Source organism: Petromyzon marinus, chromosome 64 (genome assembly GCF_048934315.1).
Source record: "Petromyzon marinus isolate PM22_M1 ecotype Great Lakes invasive population chromosome 64, UKy_Petmar_22M1.pri1.0, whole genome shotgun sequence".
NCBI classification, from domain to species: Eukaryota; Metazoa; Chordata; class Hyperoartia; order Petromyzontiformes; family Petromyzontidae; genus Petromyzon; species Petromyzon marinus.
In genome coordinates this window covers 3,166,645-3,189,004 of record NC_133730.1, presented here as the reverse complement: position 1 = coordinate 3,189,004, position 22,360 = coordinate 3,166,645, and the positions used below count along the sequence as shown (strand labels likewise).

Sequence of the window (22,360 nt, the reverse complement as noted above, 5' to 3'; positions counted from 1 at the left end):
ACACACACACTATACACACACACTATACACTACACTATACACACACACACTATACACTACACTATACACTACACTATACACTACTATGCACTACACTATAAACTACACTATACACACACACTATACACTACACTATACACGCCACTATACACAGACTCTAGTGCTACATTGCTATATACTACTACACTATACATTACACTATACACTACACCAGGGGTCACCAAACTTGAATGACGAGCGCGGGCCGCATAATCATTCTGTTCAATACTTGCAAGCCAGAACGAAAGCTCGGGGCAAAAAGACGAAAAACTAAGTTTAGCATTCCATGTTAATCATGGGTGAGTGGCGTGCAATACACAAAAAAACAAAGACAACCAACATATTTATTTACTAAAAAGTTATCAAAGAAGGCGACGTTAGCAAAAAGATAGTTACATCAGAAACTAGTGTGCACATATCCGAATCTCACAAACTAAGCAGCAAAAAAGGTTAGTGAGATTTGTGAAACTGACGTTTGGCTTTCAAGATATCATCAATGTTTGGTTTGGAATTGTTGCATCCAATCAAGAGAATTGCTTTCAAATATTCATCAGTCAATCTCGTTCGATGAGTTGACTTCACATACTTCATTTTTGAAAATGTTTGCTCACAGACATAAGTTGTTCCAAACACTGATGCCATACCAGCGGCAAATTTCTTCAGTTTCGGAAACTCAACATCAGGTAAGCAGCGGTAAAATTCAACAAGTTTTACTTCTCTGTACTTCTCTTTCAACAAGTCATTTGCTTGCAAATCAATGAGCTCCAACTGTAGTTCAACTGGCACATCATCAAAGTTACAATCAAACGGATTCTGGAACAGAAGAATGTCACTCTCAATTCTGTCAAGATCTGAAAATCTCTACAAAAAATGCTTCTTCAAGTCACGAATAATCTTTTTCGGAAAATCGAGGTTGACATCTTCAGCGATTGTAGCGCAAAACTCTTTGAAGCAGTGAAAATGAGAGAAGTTTTCTCCTTCCAGTTGTGCTTCAAACAATTACAGCTTTCTCCGAAATCCTTTGATGATTCTGTAGAGATCACAGACGAGGTTATCCTTTCCCTAAAGTTTCAAGTTCAGTTCATTCATGTGGGATGTGATGTCGACCAAAAATGACAACTTTGACAGCCAGGTAGGATCTGACAGCTGTGGATCAGCTCTATCTTTTTCAGTGAGAAACACATCTATTTCGTTTCGGACCTTGTAAAAACGAAACAGGACTTTACCGCAGCTGAGCCACCTCACTGTTGTGTGATAAGGCAAGTCACAGAAATCAGAATCCATTTCTTCAAGAAAAGCCTGGAACTGACGGTGATTGAGTGCATGTCCCCGAATGAAGCTCACAGCAGAAACGACTGGTTTCAGTACACAAGAAATATCTAAGTCTTTCCCACAGAGTGCTTGCTGATGTATGATGCAATGTATGAACAGAGCGCCCGGAATTTGCAAATCTTCCAACTGAGTCCTGATCTGCCCCACCAGACCCTTCGTCACTCCAGCCATGTGTTTTTTCCTCCATCAACTGTAACACCTCGAAGCTGATTCCACTGAAGGTCATAGTCTTGCAAAGTTTTTTGCACTTCCATGAAAATGTCTTTTCCAGTTGTTGTTCCATGCATGCTGCAAACGGATGCCAACTCTTCCGTTATCTGAAAGTCCAAATTGACACCACGAATGAACACGAGAAGTTGTGACGCACTCGAGTGATCAGTAGATTCATCCAGCGCCAGAGAATACCACAACAAGTTCCTAGCTTTCTAGCGTATCTGTAGCACTATGTTCTCTCCAAGTTCTTCTGTTCTCCGCACAACTGAACTTGCCGAAAGGCTGATACTTCCAAAAAAAATCGGCTTTCTCAGGCCACAAGTAATTTGCTGCTTCCATCATACACTCTTTGATGAAGTTGCCATCAGTAAACGGTTTAACTTGTAGGAGCGACAGATTCATTTTCAGCAAACTTTCTCGTGAAGAGATTTCTTTGGGTTTCTGAACCACGTTTCATGGACCCATATTTCTCAGAGCGTAACTTTCCAGAAAAACTTTGAATATGTTGATAGATGTTTTGTTTCACAGTGAGGCCGAAGATTGTACCCTTTCAAAACGGCAACACTTTCGCTGCATATTACGCAACTAGCTTTCTGGTCCTTTGCTTCCACATAGAAGTACTTTACTCCCCATCCTTCATTGAAAACGCGACACTCGCCGTCCACTTTTCTTAGTAGCCATAATGAAGGGTGAAGAAATCGGGGTCTGAAAATGAAAAAGACATTGAAGTGTGTCCTATTGAAACACAGGAAAAGCAGAGGATTCAGGGGTCACTGGTGAAGCTACGGCTCACCAAAGGTACATATAAAGTTTATAGGTACCTTTGGTAATAGAATATATCACATAATAAGGTTTACAAAATATATAAATAGGGCGGGCCTAAATAAACAGCCTAGAGACCAGCTCGATTAACACCTTGACCGGGGAATTTTGTCTGAGCTGGGGATAATATTATCGTAATAACACGAGGCTTCTATGGCATTGTTATTCTATGTTTGTTACTTTGTGACCTCTAATCACACTTGTAGTTCACTTACCTATCACTAAATTTTGATTTAAAGCTTTCGTGACTGCAGTAATTCATATTCTTAGCTTTTTCGGTAAAGTCACGTTGAAGGGAAACAATAAAATAATAAAATATATAAAACAATAAAAATTCTCACGACGTTTCGACCATAACGCAAACGGTCATCATCAGGTGCGACAAACCAACGGCAAGGAACATTTATTTTTTCACACCTAATGATGACCGTTTGTGTTATGGTCGAAACGTCGTGAGAATTTTTATTGTTTTATATATTTTATTATTTTATTGTTTTACCTTCAACGTGACTTTACCGAAAGCGCTAAGAATATGAATATTACCTATCACTGTCAAACAAAGAAATCCTTGTTACATACCTATAAAATGAGTGAACAGGCAAAAATAAGTAAAATTTTCTGGAGCGTCGGACCTGTGTTGACAGCCGGAAAATCTGGGGGCGGCAGAGATGCGTGTTTGTGTGTGTTGCCATGGAAACCATGGTAACGTGTTGCCATGACGTTGCCATGGAAACCATGGAAACCATGGTAACGTCAGAGCGTAAGCGGAGCTACCACGAGCGAAATTAGCAAACATTACAATAAACAAGAAAATCTAGATACAATAATTTAAAATTTAAAATAGTACATTTAAGGCACATAGCAGTCAGGAGGTCTCCGCACGCGTGAAGATCTCCTAGTATTCTAAACATGATATTTAAATTGTGTCGCAACGTCTCGTCTTCCAAACGTTTTATCAACCAAATTCAAGTACCGTCGGCGGGCCTGATGGACTGACGTCGCGGGCCAGATTCGGCCCGCGGGCCGTAGTTTGGTGACCCCTGCACTACACTATACACTACACTATACACCACACTATACACAGACTCTAGTGCTACTACACTATACACTACACTATACACTACACTATACACAGACTCTAGTGCTACTACACTATACACTACACTATACACTACTATACACTACACTATACACTACACTATACACACACTATACACTACACTATACACTACACTATACACCACTACACTATACACTACACTATACACAGACTCTAGCGCTACATTGCTATACACTACAACACTATACACTACACTATACACTACTACACTGTAGACTACTACACTATACACTACTACACTATACACAACTACACTATACACTACACTATACACTACACTATACACTACACTATACGCAGACTCTAGCTCTACATTACTGTACACTACACTATACGCTACTACACTTTACACTCCTACACTGTAGACTACTACACTATACACTACTACATTATACACCACTACACTATACACTACACTATACACTACACTATACACAGACTCTAGCTCTACATTACTATACACTACACCATACACTACTACACTGTAGACTACTACACTATACACTACTATACACTATACACTACTATACACTATACACACTACACTATACACTACACTATACACAGATTCTAGCTCTTCCTGGGTAATTCCCAGGCGTTCCCAGGCAAGCCGAGCGACATCGTCCCACTGCCAGCAGCAGCAGCAGCAGCGTGTCCTGGGCCGACCCCGGGGGATGTTGCTGCTGCTGCTGCTGCCCGGCAGAGTTCCAGGGGGAAGTCTACCGGGGGGGCATCCTTACCGGGTGCATCGAACCACCTCAACTTGGCTCCTCTCAATCCGGAGGAGCAGCATGCTCGACTCTGAGGTTCTCCGCGGATTTACCGAGCTCCTCACCCGATCACGGAGGGTGAGCCCGGCAACCCTGCCGGAGAAACCTCATTTCGGCCCCTTCTACCCGCGGTCTCATCCTTTCCGTCGTTACCCGAAGCTCATGACCATCATAGGCGACGGTGGGAACGTAGCTCGAGCCGGAAACCGCGAGCTTCGTTCGAGAGCTCGGATACCGCTTCACTGCCACGGAATGGAGTGGCGCCCGCAACACTGCGGACGCCGCACCGATCTCTCCGGCCGATCTCCCGCTCCCACTTGCCATCGCTCGCCAAAGAGACCCCCCAGGTACTTAAACTCCTCCGCTCAGGGCAGCTGTTCCTCCCTCACCTGGAGAGAATAACCCACAATCTCCCGGGAGTGATTTGGATGTTCAATCACAAAATTGAATTTTCTTTGCAAGGCATCGAGTCTGCATTAACCACACACAGTACCTGCGGCAAAACACGCAAACAAACACGTCGCTCTGTTCATATTTGGGCATTGTCTTTAAAACTGATTGGCCTGCACCAGAGATAGCAGCCATCTTTATGGTTTATGTCTGACCAGTGTTAGACCACACAACGCCAAAAGGCAAACAGTCCAGAGACAATATAAATCAAAGCATGTTTGTTGGCTTGTTTTGCCACAATTATGTGTGGTTAACGCAGACTTGATGCCCTATAAAATGTATCTATTTGGTGTTTGAACATCTTAACACCTGCTGTTTTTATTTCACGAAAGGGTAAAACCTCATCATTTTGGATACTGACAAAAAGGTCCCATAGATAGAATATTTACTCTTGAGTATCCATCCTCCCTGGCCAGGCATCTTAGAAGAGGTGGGAATAGCCAAACTTCACCCCACACACCACACGCTCACCTGCCCCTCCACTGTGGCGGCAAGTTTCCGAAAATCGCCATCGCCTCTGCCCACCCAGCAGTTGCACGCCCACCGCTCTGGACATCTGTGAATAAAAAAAAGCTTCATAGGCTCATCGGATTCCTCCAGCATATACATTTTTTTTAAATATCTGATTCTGTTTGAGTTGACATGTGTGGGCAAGATGCAGTGCGGGGTTGGGGGGGGGGGTTTAAGAAAACTTGCACCGTTGGATCAACTGCCGCTCAAGGAGAGAGATCAAAAAGTCCGGTGCACTGAGCATTAACACGCGGCCGGAACCCTTAATCGGAAGACTGCATCATCGTAACGCGCAAAGTAAAATAGTAAAATCTATGCAATAGTGTACAAGTACTCCTCTACTTACAAACGAGTTAGGTTCCATAGGTGTTGATGCCCCCAGGGTCTGGAATGCTATTGCCAATAAACTGCAACTTGAATCACTACCTATGAGATCTTCACTCAAAACTGCTCTAGAGGAGTTGTACACCCCTAGCTGCCACTGCTATTCAGTGGCCTAAAATATGGCTCTAGATTTTGGTGTTATGATTTATTTATGTAGTTTATTGTTAAAAATTCGGTCACAGTCCCTATGATCACTGTTACATTGCATTTATGGCTTTTATTTTGGTGATTTCGAAAACGTTTTTTTTGTTTTTGGCCATGTTTTTGTTTATTGTAGTACGGAGTTAGACTGATGGCCTTAATCTTAGTTGTCTTGTGGTTGTTGTTATTTGACTTGCATCCCACTGGGATTTTTGCACACAGCGTTGATGTACGGTGCTATTTCAGGAATATTTTGATTATTTTTTTCCTGGATTTTCTGTTTGCACAGTCACATAATCACTTTAAGATGTTTTCTTGTTCATGTTTTTTGTTTGTTGAGGTTGCACCCGATTCAAGAGCCGAATGGCTCACAGGGCTATACCAAATAAATAAACTATGAACTATGTCAGAATCAGAATCAGAAAGGTTTTATTCGCCATGAAAGTTCACACCGACACGGAATTTACTTTGGCAGGATGGTGCATACATTCAACATATAGGAATCTAAAATCTTAAATAAGTTTTAAACAAGTCTTACTATAATAATAAGGGTTAAAAGTCTAACTAACACCAAGGGGCTGAAGTATATAAAATGGAATAAATATCGAATATAAAATAGCTTTAAGATATAATTTAAAAATAAAAAATACAAATAGGTTAACATAGTTAATATCGGCAAGGTGTCATTATGAGGGAGCTGATGTTCAGTTCCCACTTGAGGTCCCGGGAGAGAATAGTGCCCAGGAAGCGGAAGGACTCTACAATTTTGACTGGGGAGTCTAACAGGGTGATGGGGGTGAGTGGGGCTGTATTCTTCCTGAAGTCCACAACCATCTCAACTGTCTTTAGAACATTTAGCTCTAAGTTGTTCTGGCTGCACCAGGTCACCAGGTTGACAGCTTCCCACCTATAGTCAGACTCATCCCCACCAGAGATCAGCCCAATGAGGGTGGTGTCGTCCGCAAACTTCAAAAGTTTGACGGACAGATGATTGGAGGTGCAGCTGTTGGTATACAGGGAGAAGAGCAGTGGGGAAAGGACGCAGCCCTGAGGAGTTCCGGTGCTGATGGACCTGAAGTCAGAGATTTGTGTTCCCATTTTAACGCATTGCTTCCTGTCAGACAGGAAGTCTGTGATCCATTTACAGGTGGTGTAGGGCACGTTCAGCTGGAAGAGCTTGTCCTGAAGCAGGGCAAGGATGATGGTGTTGAAGGCAGAGCTGAAGTCCACAAACATGATCCTGGCGTAGGATGCTGGGGCATCCAGATGCTGTAGGGTGAAGTGGAGGGCCATGTTAACTGCGTCGTCCACAGACCTGTTGGCTCTGTAGGCAAACTGAAGGGGGTCCAGGAGAGGGTTTGTGATGGCCTTGAGGTGTGCCAGGACCAGGCGCTCAAAATACTTCATTACCACAGATGTAAGGGCGACCGGTCTGTAATCATTTAGTCCTGTTGGCCTTAGCTTTTTGGGCACAGGGATGATGGTGGAGGACTTGAGACAGGCTGGATGTGTGTTCGTAAGTCGACTTGTTCGCAAGTCCAAATTTACTCCTGCCTATTCCAAACACGTTGTACGCCATGTACACGAAACACGGGGGAATGCCTTTAAGAGTTGTATCATCTCCTGTAGATGTAGATGCCACTGGTCCTTCATGTTCTGCAGATGTAGATGCCACCACCGCCATCTATTGGTTGAACTTACGACTCTCGGGTCCGAACAGGCAACTCGACATACGGACAGGTTTGTTCGTATCTCTGAAAGTTCGTAAGTCGAGTGTTCGTGAGTAGAGGAGGCCATGCACTATTAAGTAGACTGTACAACATCTTGCTACGCAGTTCACAATCTTAGGCTGTTGTGTGAATACCAGGGGCCAATAAGCCTCGCGTTTCACAACTTCACCAACAAGTGAAATAATTGTGTTTAAACGCATGCAGTCATAATAAGAGAGAGACACACACACACAGCAGGAGACTATGAGCCCGACTCTGTGTTTTCACCACCTAATTTATCAAAGAGCCGGTTAATGTCATTCGCAGAAAATTTACATCCTCGTGAGCTGTTCACGCAAACTCAGCAAAAACAAACCCACTACGGTTTTAAAAATAGGCTAAATGCCACATTTACAGATACTTTCGCCCCTTTGATTGGTTTCATTTCAAGATTGAGATTGCCACTTAAAGAAGTATCGCGTGGGACCTCGAGGATTGAGATGGATACCCAGTGGCTGTGGATAAAAAAACCCCCAAAGATCCCCCATATAGCCTTAACAGACTGTTGGGGCAAGTGCAGTTAAGCGAGCACCTATGAAGACTGACACGATACATGAGGGGGTGGGTGGCCAGCACCACGCCCGACCGCCTTTGTCTCCCCAGTGGCGATGTTTACACACCGCACCAGGTACTCATTTGAGGCTGAGTCGTCCTAGGGGAGGCCCAGTATCGGTTCAGATAATCTTCACTGGTGTTGGCCGTGAGCGGGAATCGAACTTGGGTGGCCGGGTTTGTAGCGCAGCGCGCTAACCACTGCACCACCACTCCACACTACCACACACACAGAGACACATAATGCTCCACTGGATCGCAATGAGTTGTTTGATTACAACCCAACACTTCGTGTAAATTATTTTTAAAAACCCCATCACAACTGGAGAATCCCCGCACACCTTTGTTTATATTATTGTTATCTCTTCTAAATGAGTCACTTGCACCTCACATTCTAGGGGTATTTTATATATTTTACTATATCTGGTGTACATAAAAGAATGTCAGTTTAACACGTAGGCTTTAGCGACTAATAGTATTACTCACAGGGCCCCCCCCCCACCCCCGTCATTAATATTCATGAGGTGGATTTTTTTTACATTCACACAGAAGAAGGTCGAGCAGAAATACATTATTTTCGCAAATTCGCTTTAAGTTTGACGTTTCTTTATTGAAAGTGAATCTAATAAATAATTATACGCAGCAACAAAGTGGATTTGGTGTCTTTATTTATTTCTTCAGCACTTGAGACAAAAGGTAAGTCTAATTTATGCTTCTACGTTATGGTAACATTGATATTTCTCGGTGATTTTCCAGATATTGTATCAAATTCCCATTTATTTCAACCCCAGCGACCAAAAGCAGAAGAGAATAAATATCAGAGCAGTGAATTTGAACAAATTAAAGGTCAGTTTATAAACAGTGCTACAGTGATATGAAGTGAGGTGTTTTATGACGTAGTTTCGTGCAATAATCACTGCCATTGATACAGTGCTACAGCGAACTGTAGTGAAGTGTTTGATGACGTAGTTTCGTGCAAGATTCACTGCCATGACATTTACACAAGATACAATTATTACTCTGATGAAATTTTTCGTAAACATTACAGCTTCCGGCCAAGGACGTGCAAACAAACTCGTTCACAATCGGGCGATTTGCCAGAAAGCGCCCGAAAATGCTGACTGATGTAATCACCAGCGAAACGTCGTACTAGTCAAATTGTAAATGTTGTGGATTCACTCTCCAACACACCGGTGGGCTGAAGTAGTTCCTATGATCACTTACATTGCTTTTATGGCTTTATTTTGGTGATTTCGAAAAGTTTTTTGGTTTGGCCATGTTTGTTTGTTGTAGTACGGAGTTAGACTGATGGCCTTAATCTAAGTTTTCTTGTGGTTGTTGTTTGACTTGCATCCCACTGGGATTTTTGCACACAGCGTTGGTGTACGGTGCTTTTTCTGAAATATTTTGCTGTCTTTTCTTGGATTTTCTGTTTGCACAGTCACATAGTAAATTTAAGATGTTTTCTTGTTCATGTTTTTGGTTTTTGTTTGTTGCGGTTGTACCCGATTCAAGAGCCGAATGGCTCACAGGGCTATACCAAATAAATGAAAATGAAAACTGAAACTGAAAATTGGGCGCGTTTTGTTTACGTGACAAATCCTTTACTAATTGGCTGTGTCGGGTGGTGGAGGGTTACGACATATTTATACTCACGCGATGTAACCCAAAACCCTTTGTGATGAATAAAATATTGTGTCAATTGACACCTTGGACAGCCCTTTACAAATGAGATGTTCTATCTCAAGCACGGTTTGCTACGTATGGCGCGAAAGAAGTTCAACATACATACAAGCGATTTTTTTTGTTCCAGGTAAAATATATTTATCCATAATATATATTTTTTTGGGTTAGATCGCGTAAATATATACATATGTCGTTAAACCCGCCACCACCCGACACAGCCAACTAGTAAGGGTTGTCACGTAAACAGAACGTGCCAATTTGTCACTCGTACAGCACACCGGTGTGTTGGAGAGTGAAGCCACAACATTTATAATCTGTAATTACAACCAGCTTCATCAGGCGGACTTTAGGGATGTAGGGTCTCATTGAGAAGGCTCGTACCAAGCTTTTCGCAGCGAGAGGTGGCGGCGGTGGGGGTGGGTAATAATTTATTTCGATGTTTGCAGAAATCCTAAATTGAGTAAATTGCCGCCGAGTAATTTTGGGTCGTTCCAACTCCGACCAAGATCCGGTTGGCCGACCTTTCCCAGATGTCGCGAGGCAAGAAACATTTTTTTTTACCTGCGAGATTTTCATTGGGGCCTTGCTGAGTTAAGAAATGCCACTTAATTATTTTCTTTCGTTTTACCCCTTCAAAGCTGCGACCTACCAAAGGTCAACGGAAGCAGAAAAAAGAAGTGACCTTGGCTAGAGAAAAAAAATCAACCTGGCCTCAATTTAGACGCCATCACCACGTGCAACACCTCGTTCGACTCGCAATAAATTGGACAGACGAGGGGTAAGTGCTGTGCCCGATTACCCTAGGAGCAACAAGGGCCCACGCTAAATGCTTTCAGGCTATCAATTCCGGTTCAGTGATTTTGCACTTACTTTATTGCTAAAGTACTATACCACCTTCGACTTTTATTAACGACTGGGTGTTTAAGGTGAGCGATTTGTCGTATTAGCCGGCTGTATAGCAAATGAAAAAAATACAATTACTTTACTATGCAAGTAAAAAAAATGTGTTTTAAAATTTACGTTTTTTTTAATTTAGGGTCCCTTTATAACAGATGCTACAGGCCCCGCACTAGCTTAATCCGGCACTGGGTAAGTGACGAGTTTTAGTCCAACTACAGCCCAACTATATTCTTAGCTCTTTCGGTAAAGTCACGTTGAAGGGAAACAATAAATACTAAAATATATATAAAACAATATAAATTCTCACGACGTTTCGACCATAACACAAACGGTCGTGTTATGGTCGAAACGTCGTGAGAATTTATATTGTTTTATATATATTTTATTGTTTCCCTTCAACGTGACTTTACCGAAAGAGCTAAGAATATGAATTACTGCAGTCACGAAAGCTTCAAATCAAAATTTTACAGCCCAACTGTTTAGCCTCGCCCGGGATGGCAATGTCCTTAAAGCAAAGTGCTCCTGTAAGGAGGGGTGGGTGGCGGGCGATGCGACGTCAGCGTGACGCACGAACCCCGGCCCCGGGCTCAGCACTGTGGGGATACGGGTGACGTCAACGCTCAGACGCACGCGATGACGTCACCAAACGCGCACTCGGGCGCGTGGCGTCTAGGCAGACAGGAATCCACTCAGGGGTCCAGATAATGTTCCCTCCCCCCCCATTCTTCTATTGTATGAAGTATGTATGTTGAACTTATTTTTCACCGTACGTAGCTAACCGTGCTAATCGGAGGTGCGGGGGAAGGTCAACACACTAAATACCAAAAAGCAGTTCTAAAGAAATCAGTTTTCAATCCAGATCATTTAAAAGTTCATAGCTTCAGTGGCTTCCTAATATTGGAAGGAAGAGCGTTCCAGACGGCCGCATACGCGCACCTGAAGGCGCCGTGCGATGCGGCGACTGTCGTCTTTGTTCGATGGCTGAGCCAAAAGCTGCGGGGTTGACCGCAGAGTTCGCGCGATTGTGGTTCATTCTCCTTGACAAGATCAGCGAGGTATTGTGGTTCATTTGTGGCGGGCGCTTTGTGTGTGTGATGAGTGCGACCTCACAGCGTCTATCGTTTGGTAACCGGAGGCCAATGCAGCTCAGCGAGTACATGGACTCCTCTACTCGCGAACATTCGACTTAAGAACTTTCACAGATACGAACAAACCTGTCCCGGTGTCCAGTTGCCTGTTCAGATCGAGAGTCGTTCTACCGCCGCGCAATAGATGGCGGTGGTGGCATCTACATCTGCAGAACGTGAAGAACCGGTGGCATCTACAGGAGGTTATACAACTTCTAAAACCATTCCTCCGTGCTTAGTGTACACGCCGTACAACGTGTTTGGAATCGACGGGATTAAAGTTGGACTTACGAACAAATCGACTTACGAACAGACCTCTGGAACCTGAGCCGTTCGTAAGTAGAGGAGTCCCTGTTACCGGATGGACACGGTCTGCATCTCTCGCTGTACCCCGTGACGACGCACGTGCGGTTGCGTGCATGCCTGCCCCTCTCTGTGTCTTGCCAGGTTCGATTCGTCAACAGCAACTGGGTGTTCGGCAAGACGATGTGTCACGTGAGCCGCTTCGCTCAGTACTGCTCGCTCCACGTGTCCACACTCACGCTCACGGCCATCGCGCTCGATCGATATCAGGTAACCACGCCGCGACGTCTGAAATCGAGCGCCTCGCCCACGTTACGTAAACATTTTTTTTAATAATCATAATCATTCGTAATTGGTCTCTTTCGGGTTACATCGTGAAGGTACAATCGTCAATGTTGTAACTATAATGCAGTTTTTTCTCCACTCATTTTCAGAGGGGAGGCACTTTCGTCGATGGGACATCATCATGAGTGTGAGGGGCCGCCACACATTTGAAACCATTGGGAGTTTGACAGCAGCACGATGATGATGCTGGGTGGGGGGGCGGGGGGGGGAGGGAGTGTTTTCACTCTTTGCGTATTGTCGGGGTCCGCAGGTCAGGGACCGCATTAAAGGCCACCAGGGGCCACCGATGGCCACTGGTGGCCTTGCAATGAAGAACGCCGCTCTGACACCCTCCCGCTGCGACAGGCGACAGAGCCAATCAAATCGAGTTGTCACGTGGGCTCGGGGTCAAATGTGCCATTTGATTCGGTTGGTCAGCACGAGCGGAGGGATGTTGAGCAGCAAGCAACACTCGACGCGTTGCTACAACGATGTTGCCGCAGAGTGCGTCCAGCACCGTCGACGTTTCGCTGGAGCTTCCAGCGAAAGGTACACAGTGGATAGGGCGCGACACGAGATGGCAATTATGGCCCAAGTCAAGTCGCCGTGTCCTCACTCCAATCCCATTCGGAGCCATTTACTTAAAGCCTCGTAGGCTGCCTGCTTAGGAAGTTATTATAAAACACATTCTCTTGCGGAGGGAAGAGCTGGTAGGAACGTTGGGTTGCTCGGTCAATGGCCAGGGTCACACGGCGGCACCACTTGGTGTGTTCAGCACAATATGCCCGACTGTGAGGGCGGGCACAAGCCGGCGTGAGTAGGTTACACGTTGAGATTTGTAAGGGCACCACGGGGTGACCAGCCCCTCCCCACCCAGCCCCACCCCTCCCACCCCCCCACCCAGCCCCACCCTCCCAACCCAGCCCCTCCCCACCCTCCCCACCCAGCCCCTCCCCACCCAGCCCCACCCCTCCCACCCCCCCACCCAGCCCCACCCTCCCCACCCAGCCCCTCCCCACCCTCCCCACCCAGCCCTTCCCCACCCTCCCCACCCAGCCCCTCCCCACCCTCCCCACCCAGCCCCTCCCCACCCAGCCCCACCCCTCCCACCCCCCCACCCAGCCCCACCCTCCCCACCCAGCCCCTCCCCACCCTCTCCACCCAGCCCCTCCCCACCCTCCCCACCCAGCCCCTCCCCACCCTCCCCACCCAGCCCTTCCCCACCCTCCCCACCCTCCCCTCCCCACCCTCCCCACCCAGCCCCACCCCTCCCACCCCCCACCCAGCCCCTCCCTCCCCACCCAGCCCCTCCCCTCTCCACCCAGCCCCACCCCTCCCATTTTTGGATGCACGACGGACGGACACAATAATCTCCATGTGGGCTGGTGTAGCCAGAGGTTCTACAAGTAAAACGTATGCTTCATGCATTAGAACATTTTGATTACACCATTTGTATATACTGCCCTCCCTCCCGTATTCCAGGTTGGCATTTACAATTAAACTGCAATGATTTATTTAACGAGTTCTCGGCACGCGCTCGCCAACCGATGAAGTCTCAGACCCTTTCCCTCCAGCGCGTGTACGCAGGGCACTACTGTACAACATTATCGCATCACCAAGAACAGCGATATTTAGTTTAGAGAATTTGGCCGCTGTAAATTTCGACACGATCGGCCACTTCGTGGACCTTGTCACTGGTGGCCAGAGCCGCTTCTGAAAAATAACGAATAGCTCCGTGAGGCTTTACCCAGTGAAATAAAAAACATATATAGTTTCGTTAATCTTGATCTTTTTTTGTTTTAAATGTCAATCCACTGCTGGCTGAAGGCTTCCCAACGACCGTGTCAGACGTGGGGATGGTTTGGCCATACTTCACCACGCTGGTCGGTGCAGGTTGGTGGACGAGGGGGTGGGGTGGGTAGAGACCGGACCCGGTTCAGAGAATCACCCGCGGCTGCTCTGAGCCACGGGCCGGGAATTGAATTATTTTCCTACATTTTGCACTCCGATCGTGTTTTTTTTGTTTCGTTTGTTTCTGTAACTTTCTAAACCGCCCCGACTGGACACCTGTAAAAAAAAAGCTTTTAAAACACGTCGAATTTCTTCTGGAAAAGAAAAAAAAAACTAAAATAACTTTTTGATTCTGAGTTTAGACTAAAAAAGAAATATACTACGTTGCTACACGTAAAAAAACAAGGTCATCACTGATTTAAAGCTTTCGTGACTGCAGTAATTCATATTCTTAGTTCTTTCGGTAAAGTCACGTTGAAGGGAAACAACAAAATAATAAAATATATATAATTGTTTAAAATGGTTTTTAATATATTTTATTATTTTGTTGTTTCCCTTCAACGTGACTTTTCCGAAAGAACTAAGATTATAAGGTCATCACTGTTCGCATCGCACGTGTGTACCTTTGGTCGCATCACCATGAAGGAGCCCCCCCCCCCACATCCCCACGCCTCCCCCCTAGGATGAAGCACACAAAGAGGGGTGGAGGGTGAGGGGAAAAATGAGGGGGAAGGATTTTGCGAAATTTAAATCGGTCGCTTTATCTCTGAAAAGGCCTCGTTGAGCTCTGAAGTAATTTTTTTCAATGGCAATACGACGGTAGCGAGCAAATTCTGACTCAGAATCACGTTACATAGCATGGGACAATTTACAGGGGCTGAATAGCACGGCTGGTATGACGGTTGCCGGCACGTTACATGGAAAATGAAATCCGTCGCAGTACGCGCATGAAATAGCCCCCGGCAGCTCATTGGGTATCTTGCTGGTGAAATAAAATTAAAAAAAACATATATCATCATGGTAGAAAAGCTCTTGACCAATAATGAAAAGAAAAAATAATGGGGCTTTCATCTTGCTTAAAGGACATAATTGAGTCAAATTTAATTAGATGTTTGGACGTTTCGTAGTTCCCAGTGCATGGATTATTCAGAATGTAAGATCTTTGTATTGTAATTTCTGCACACCATGAAAAATGGTGATATCGTTAAGTGTTATAAAACGAAATTTACTGCCCTCTTCGAGCTCGCGTTAGATCGCTTGGAGAGGCGAATGCCATCCGCACTGCTCGCGATACCCATGAGAATGAAACATCGCAAAATAATTCCGAAGTTAAATTTAACGCAAACGTTTCGTTGCGATTCGCGACAGGAGACGCTTTTTTAAGAATAAAAATCCCGCGCGTTTTGACTTTTAGTGCGTCACAGTTTGCTGGCCAACCAAACTGCCGTTTAAGAAATTGTCGAGCGCGAGATGGCCGGATGGCTCGGAGGTCAGAGATCGGAGGTCAAAGGTCAGAGACGGCATCGCTGAGATTCCTGGGTTCGAATCCGGGGTTCGGCCACTGCCTGCGATTTAAACCGGGTTCTCGAGTCTAGCGAGATGACTGTCTGAGCCCGGTCACCAATGACTACACCAAAACAAGTCTACCATCACATTGCATGGTTATATGACAATGAACTTGGATTGAAAGATTTTTTATTTTATTTTACCAGGTAAGGCTCCACTGAGCAATGTAGCCTTTTTGTTCAGAAGCGACCTGGCTATCACAAATGATAGCCTCAACGAAGTGGCTTATCATCACGTGGACATTTATAGCAGCCAAATACTTTGAAGGCGTGAAGTCGATTCTAAACGTGGTGGGGAAAAACCGGAGGGACCTGGAGAAAAATCCACGCACCCACGGGGGAGGGAGAGAGACACGCGAACTGCAAATACAGCAGCAGGCGTCAGGGTCGGAATTGAACCCACGACCTCCTTGTATACCAGGCGAGGTAGTTAACATCTCCTAGCCACCGTGATGATGATGAGAGAGAGACACGCAAACTCCAAATATACCGCAGCAGGCGTCAGGGTCGGGATTAAACCCACGACCTCCTGTATACCAGGCGAAGTAGTTAACATCTCTTAGCCACCGTGATGATGATGATGATAAGAGGCACGCAAACTCCAAATACACAGCAGCAGGCGTCAGGGGTTCGGGATCGAACCCACAACCTCCTCCATACCGGGCGAGGGAGATAAAACATTTTTTTGTTATCGTACCACGTGACGAGCATTGCTTTCACGTGCACGAGCAAGACAGGAAGGCGCTGCTCTCTTGCTGTAAATGTGGACCAGAGGTCACGTGAAAGGGATCTCGGAGGTAGCTCCGTTGTGTCTACCTCCGTGGGGCCCATTCTGTTTCCTGAAAGAGCAAAATAAAAGTCGGACGTCATGCCCAACAGTAGTAGTGCGAGCAAGAATTCACGGTCGGAGAGGCATTCGGCACAATCGCGAAAAAGCTACCACCCAGTATTCCTGCTGCTGCTGCACGACTCCCCCCCCCCCCATTACATAACACTTCAACGCCGCATAGCACGCGATTAATTTCACATTCCTCCATTACACTTCATCATTCGGTTTCGCACAACAGTAATTCGCATTTTGAGAGGAGACCGAGCCCAGCTGATGCTCTTGAATATTTCAACGCAGCTTTCGCCTCCACATTACAGCGACCGTGGCGATGCACAGAATGCCGTAATCAGGGGAAACGCAACGACAGTGAAATAGCGAAGGATTACAACTCGGCGCTCGAGAAACGCTGTTCAGAAGGACGAATTCCAAGACGGACTCCTTGGGCTGCACTGCGCCGAGGCCTCCCGGTGCCCCCTGAGTTGGATTCCCAGCCACGGTTAAACGTCACGAGGCGAGCGATATCTCAAACTGTCTTGGGACCCCCTTTGCCAAACAAGCAATAGTGAAGTATGGTCATATAACTCCGAAGAAACGGCACGGTCGTGGGGATGTCCCTCGTCCATGAGCGAATTGACCGGGGGCCTCTCATGAAATCTCCCTCCCCTTCTCCTGACACTAAAGCTGTGCAGCCACTTTTAACTCCCCCCCCCCCCCCCACACTGCTCAATTATCTCAAGCACTATCGTCTCATGTACAATTTTTTTATAATTGCCGTAAAGCGCCTTGCAACAAAGGCGCTGCTGTATATATCGATGTAAGATACGGGTACGGACGTCATTTACATATACATACATACACACGGTATGTGTGTGTGCATTATTTAACATCTATTTTGACCACGTAGTTCGTGAAGCCTTCAATAGCTGTACCGGGGGAATCTCCATATGGTACAGATCGATGCCCGGGTGCGGTCAAGGGATGGCTCCCTATTGCTCAACCACGTTATGTATGCCGATGATTTGGTAATAGCTGCTCATTCAGAGGAGGAGTTGGAGACGCTGCTGCTGAGACTGGAGCGTGCCACTAAGAGATGGGGCCTTACCATCAGCCCCACCAAAACTAAGCACCTGCCTGGGTATTTTGTACCATCGGACACTCAACCCCCACAACTCCCAATCAGTGGTGGGGCAGTTGTGGAGAGAGTGGAGAGTTTCCCATACCTGAGCAGTGTGCTTATGACCGGCTCCAGTTTAACAGCAGAGGTCTCTCTCCGAATCAGTCGAGCGGCAATATCTTTTCATCGGTTGCGTAACGCTGTGTGGAAGCTACCTGGTCTGTCGCTCTGCACTAAGCTCCAGGTCTTCTCGGCCACGGTCATTTCCTCCCTTCTCTACGCTTGCGAAACGTGGACCCCCCTAATGGAACATCTTCGCCGGTTAGAAACATTTAGGCTGGCCTGCCTACGATCCATCATGGGTTTAACCAGGCTGGATTGTGTGAGGAGCTCACAAATCCTTGAAAGATCTGGGCAAGGTCCCATCGGTGAGCTCCTCTGGCGGGCAAGGCTGCGATGGCTGGGTCATGTAGCCCGCATGCCCAGCCACTGCATGCCGAAACAGCTTTTGTTCGGCCGGATCGAGGGGGCTAAACGGGCGCGGCACGGGCTAGAGAAGAGATGGAGTGATGTGGTACAGGAGGACGTGGAGCTGAGTGGACTTGCCGATGACTGGTACCAGCGGTGTCAAGATCGGCCTCTGTAGAGGAGGCTCGTGAAGGACGCTACTGGGCAGTTGGAGGTAGTCGCCCTCCAACAACAACGGAGGGCGGAGAAGCGACGCTCACAACAACGAGCGGAGCGCCGGGTGGCTAAAGCACAGCAGGTTGGCACAGTAGGGGGCACAGGTGGTGCATCAGCCAGTCATCTCAGTCATCTCAGTCAGTCGACCCGTGGCACCTGGGTCTGCCCCGTGACCTCCTGCCAGCGGGCGTTCGACACTTCACATGGCCTCAAGGTGCACATAGCCTGGCACAAGCGTCGTGATGACGTCACCGCCACTTAGTGGCGAATGGCGGTTGTTGTTGTTGTGTATGTATGTATATATGCGTATGTGTGTATGTATATGTGTGTATGTATGTATAGGTGTGTGTGTGTGTATGTGTGAATCGGTGTGTGTCTGTGTGTATGTTTATGTGTGTGTATGTATAGGTGTTGTATGTATGTGTGTAGGTCTTGCTGGAATTCCCTACACCTCTGCTGTAGCAGAGGGACATAAAATATGGCATCTGTGCAGGACCGCCCTTTCCTGAAACCGCATTGGGGCTCCGCAAGCCTCTCCTCAGCTTGCCTGGCAAGGCGAGGTTGAATAATCCTTGCCAGGACCTTTCCTGACACATTGAGGAGTGAGATGCCCCTGTAGTTACAGTCTGTGCGGTCCCCCTTCTTAAAGAGGGGGACCACCAGGGCATCCTTCCAATGCTGCGGAACCCGCCCAGTGGTCCAGACTGTTATTATGATGTCATATAGGGCAGTTTGTGCACAAACGCCACCCTCCCTCAGCATTTCGCTTGGGAGACCATCTCTGCCCGCTGCCTTTCCTGGTCTCAGACTCCTGATCGCCTTCAGTACTTCCTCAACAGATGGCACTTCAGCCAGCCACTCATAGGGGGTGGCTTCTTCCAATATTTGAGGGTGCACAGCCTCAACAGGGTCATCCTCACTTTTGTGCCACGATGTTTTCCTGGCTGAGGGATTTTCCCACCCCCAGGACCTCACAGAAATGCTCAGCAAATTTGCAAACCTGTTCTTGGGGGTCGGAGATTAGATCACCTTTTTTCCCCCTAATGATGGTAACAGGTGTGGCGCTGCAGGTTACTTTTTTGATGGAGTTAAATAGAGATTTGTGATCGCGGGCCACTGAGGCAGACTCCATCTCCTAAACAACCCGCGACCACCACCCATCCTTGCAGCGCCTCACAGCTCTCCGAACCTCCGAGCGAAGGCTGCGGTAAGCCTCCTCATTCTCTGACGTGGGATTCTGGCAAGGATTTTCTCAACCATCCTGAACACCTCTGTCAGCCAGGGTCTCTGGGGAGGTCTGGACCACGTACTCAAAGCAGCCATTGCAGCTGCATGAGTCACAGGCCTAAACCTCGCCCATTTACCCTCGACATCAGGAGGAGTGGGGGACGATGCCAACCCCAGCCGCAAGCGATGATGAAATTCTCACTTGCAACTTTCATCAGATAACTGAGACCAGGCCACTTTAGGTTAGAATGGGGTCCTGGGTGTACACCCACCACCGGAGCGGAAGAATGGCTGGCGCATCTTACAGATGACAAGTCGATGGTCAGAGGGCAGATCAGCTCCACGGTAGGTCCTGGTGTCAAGGACATGGGCTTGCATCCGCTGGTCCGTCACTATGTAGTCCAGCAGATGTTCTTGCTTGGACCCGGCATGCATCCATGATGTTGTGTGGATGCGCCGATGCAGGAACAGCGTGTTGGTAATTACAAGCCCATGGGCTGCACAAAAATTTAGCAGCCTCCTACCGTTGTTATTGAGCTGGTCTGGCCCATGCCTTCCAATCACTCCAGACCAGGTGCCAGCATCATGACCAACTCGGGCATTGAAGTCACCCAACAAGATGACTCTATCCCGAGGGGCCACTTTAGCCAGCACCTGTGACAGGAGGTCATAGAAGGCATCCGACTTATCGGCTTTGCCTGCATCCCTCCACAGATGTTCGTCTTCGGTGGGGACATAAGTAACCACGACCAACACTCCTCGCCTCCGATTGATGGGGAGGCGAGCCCAAAGTAGCCTGGGGCTTACAGCTTCCCACACCTCACCGCCACGCTTCCACGCCCCTCCATTATTTTGTTCAAAAGAAGAGCCACACCCTGTTGTTTGGCATACTGCTGCCCCGAGTAGAGGACTGTCCACTCCTCATGGTGGCAGGAGCCAGAACCGGTCCACCGGACCTCCTGAATGCCACAGAGATCCAGGCGGTACCGGTACAGCTCCCAACAGAGGAGTGGCAGCCTCTCCTCCGCAGTGCGCGTTCAGTCGTAGTTTAGTGGTAATTAATTGAAGGTGGATGGGTTACCAGCCCCTCGCACCCGTCCAGAGTCCCCGTTTAGCCACTGTGGTGGACACAGATGTGTGTGTATGTGTCTATGTATATGTGTGTATGTATAGGTGTATGTATAGGTGTGTGTGTGTGTGTATATATGTGCATATGTGGGGAGCGATAGTGTAGCGGTTAGCGCGCTGCGCTACGAACCTGGCGACTCCAGTTCGATTCCCGCCCACGGCCAACACCAGTGACGATTATCTCAACCGGTCCCGGGCCTCCCCTAGGTCGACTCAGCCTCAAATGAGTACCTGGTGCGGTGTGTAAACATTGCCACTGGGGAGACAAAGGCGGTCGGGCGTGGTGCTGCTGGCCACTCACCCCCTCGTGTACCGTTCCGGCCTTCATAGGTGCTCGCTAACAGCACTTGCCCCTACAGCTTGTTAAAGCTATACGGGGGATCTTTGTCTTTGTCTGTTGAACTTCTTTCGCACCGTACGTAGCCAAACAGAGGCGAAGGACAACAAACGAAACACCAAAAGCAGTTCTGAAGGAAGGCAGGGGCGTTCCAGACGGCCGCAAAAACGCCTCCGAAAGCGCCCCGCGACGCGGTGACCGCCGTCTGTGTTCGACGGCCAGCCACAAGCCGCTCGCTGCGAGGATGAGGATGACCGGCGGTGCTGCGTTGATGATGGTTGACTGCCCCTTGACGGTTCATCTGTGCGCGCAGCAGCGCTGTGTCGCGCGGAACGAGCCGCGGAATCGTCTACGCTTTTCCGTTCGGCGATCGGAGGAACGACGTCGGTTGTGCACGCGGTCACCTGAATCACCCCTCCCCCCGGCTCATGCAGGGATGCTGAGGTGTGTGTGTGCGCGTGGCCGTGTGTTTTATTCGCGTGCCGTGTGCCGCCGGCCAGGTCATAATGCACCCGCTCAAACCCCGCATGTCCATGCTCAAGGGGGGACTCTGCGTCTCCGTCATCTGGGTGCTGGCCACCGCCTTCTCCCTGCCACACGCCGTCTTTCAGAAGCTCTTCAGTTTCGAGTACAGGTACAGCAACTGCCCGCTAACTCCCCCCCCCTCCACTCCTTCACGTCCCCTTCCTCCCTAACCTCTTCAAGTCTGCTTTGAAACCACATTTTTTTTTAAAGTGGCCTTCCCTCCTTAGTCTGGGCGGTTGCCCCGGTTCTGTTTTTGTTTCCTGCTTTTCGTGCATTGCGATCCTATGATGGATGCCGCATTATACAGATTCCTCCCTACACTTTGGGTTATCGCCATGTGACACCTCTACCCCCCAGTGCCGGATTAAGCTCTTGCGGGGCCAGTAGCATATGTTATAAAGGGGCCCTACATTTTTTTTAAACGTAAATATTAAAACACATACATGTTTTACTTGCATAGTAAAGTAATTGTATTCTTGGTTCTTTCGGTAAAGTCACTGCAGTCACGAAAGCTTTAAATCAAAAAGTAATTGTAGTTTTCCATTTGCTATACAGCCAGATAATACGACAAATCGCTAACCTTAAACACCCGGTCGTTCGTAAAAGTTGAAGGCAGCATAGTACTATAGTAATAGAGCAAGTGCAGAATCACTCAACCGGAATTGATAGCTTGAAAGCATTTAGGCTGTCGTCTGATGATGCGATTTGTAATTATTGG

At 47.5% G+C, this 22,360-nt stretch overlaps 1 protein-coding gene across 3 annotated transcripts in view; it reads left to right on the top strand.

Moving 5' to 3' along the window:
• LOC116956243 (G-protein coupled receptor 83-like) overlaps positions 1-22,360 on the top strand; it is a 63,075-nt gene that overhangs the window by 14,173 nt on the left and 26,542 nt on the right. For all 3 annotated transcript variants that reach the window (XM_032977680.2, XM_032977679.2, XM_032977678.2), the window contains exons 2-3: positions 12,263-12,388; positions 21,618-21,751. In XM_032977680.2, coding sequence (XP_032833571.2) covers positions 12,263-12,388; positions 21,618-21,751 — 260 coding nt within the window. The remainder of the gene's footprint in view (positions 1-12,262; positions 12,389-21,617; positions 21,752-22,360) is intronic.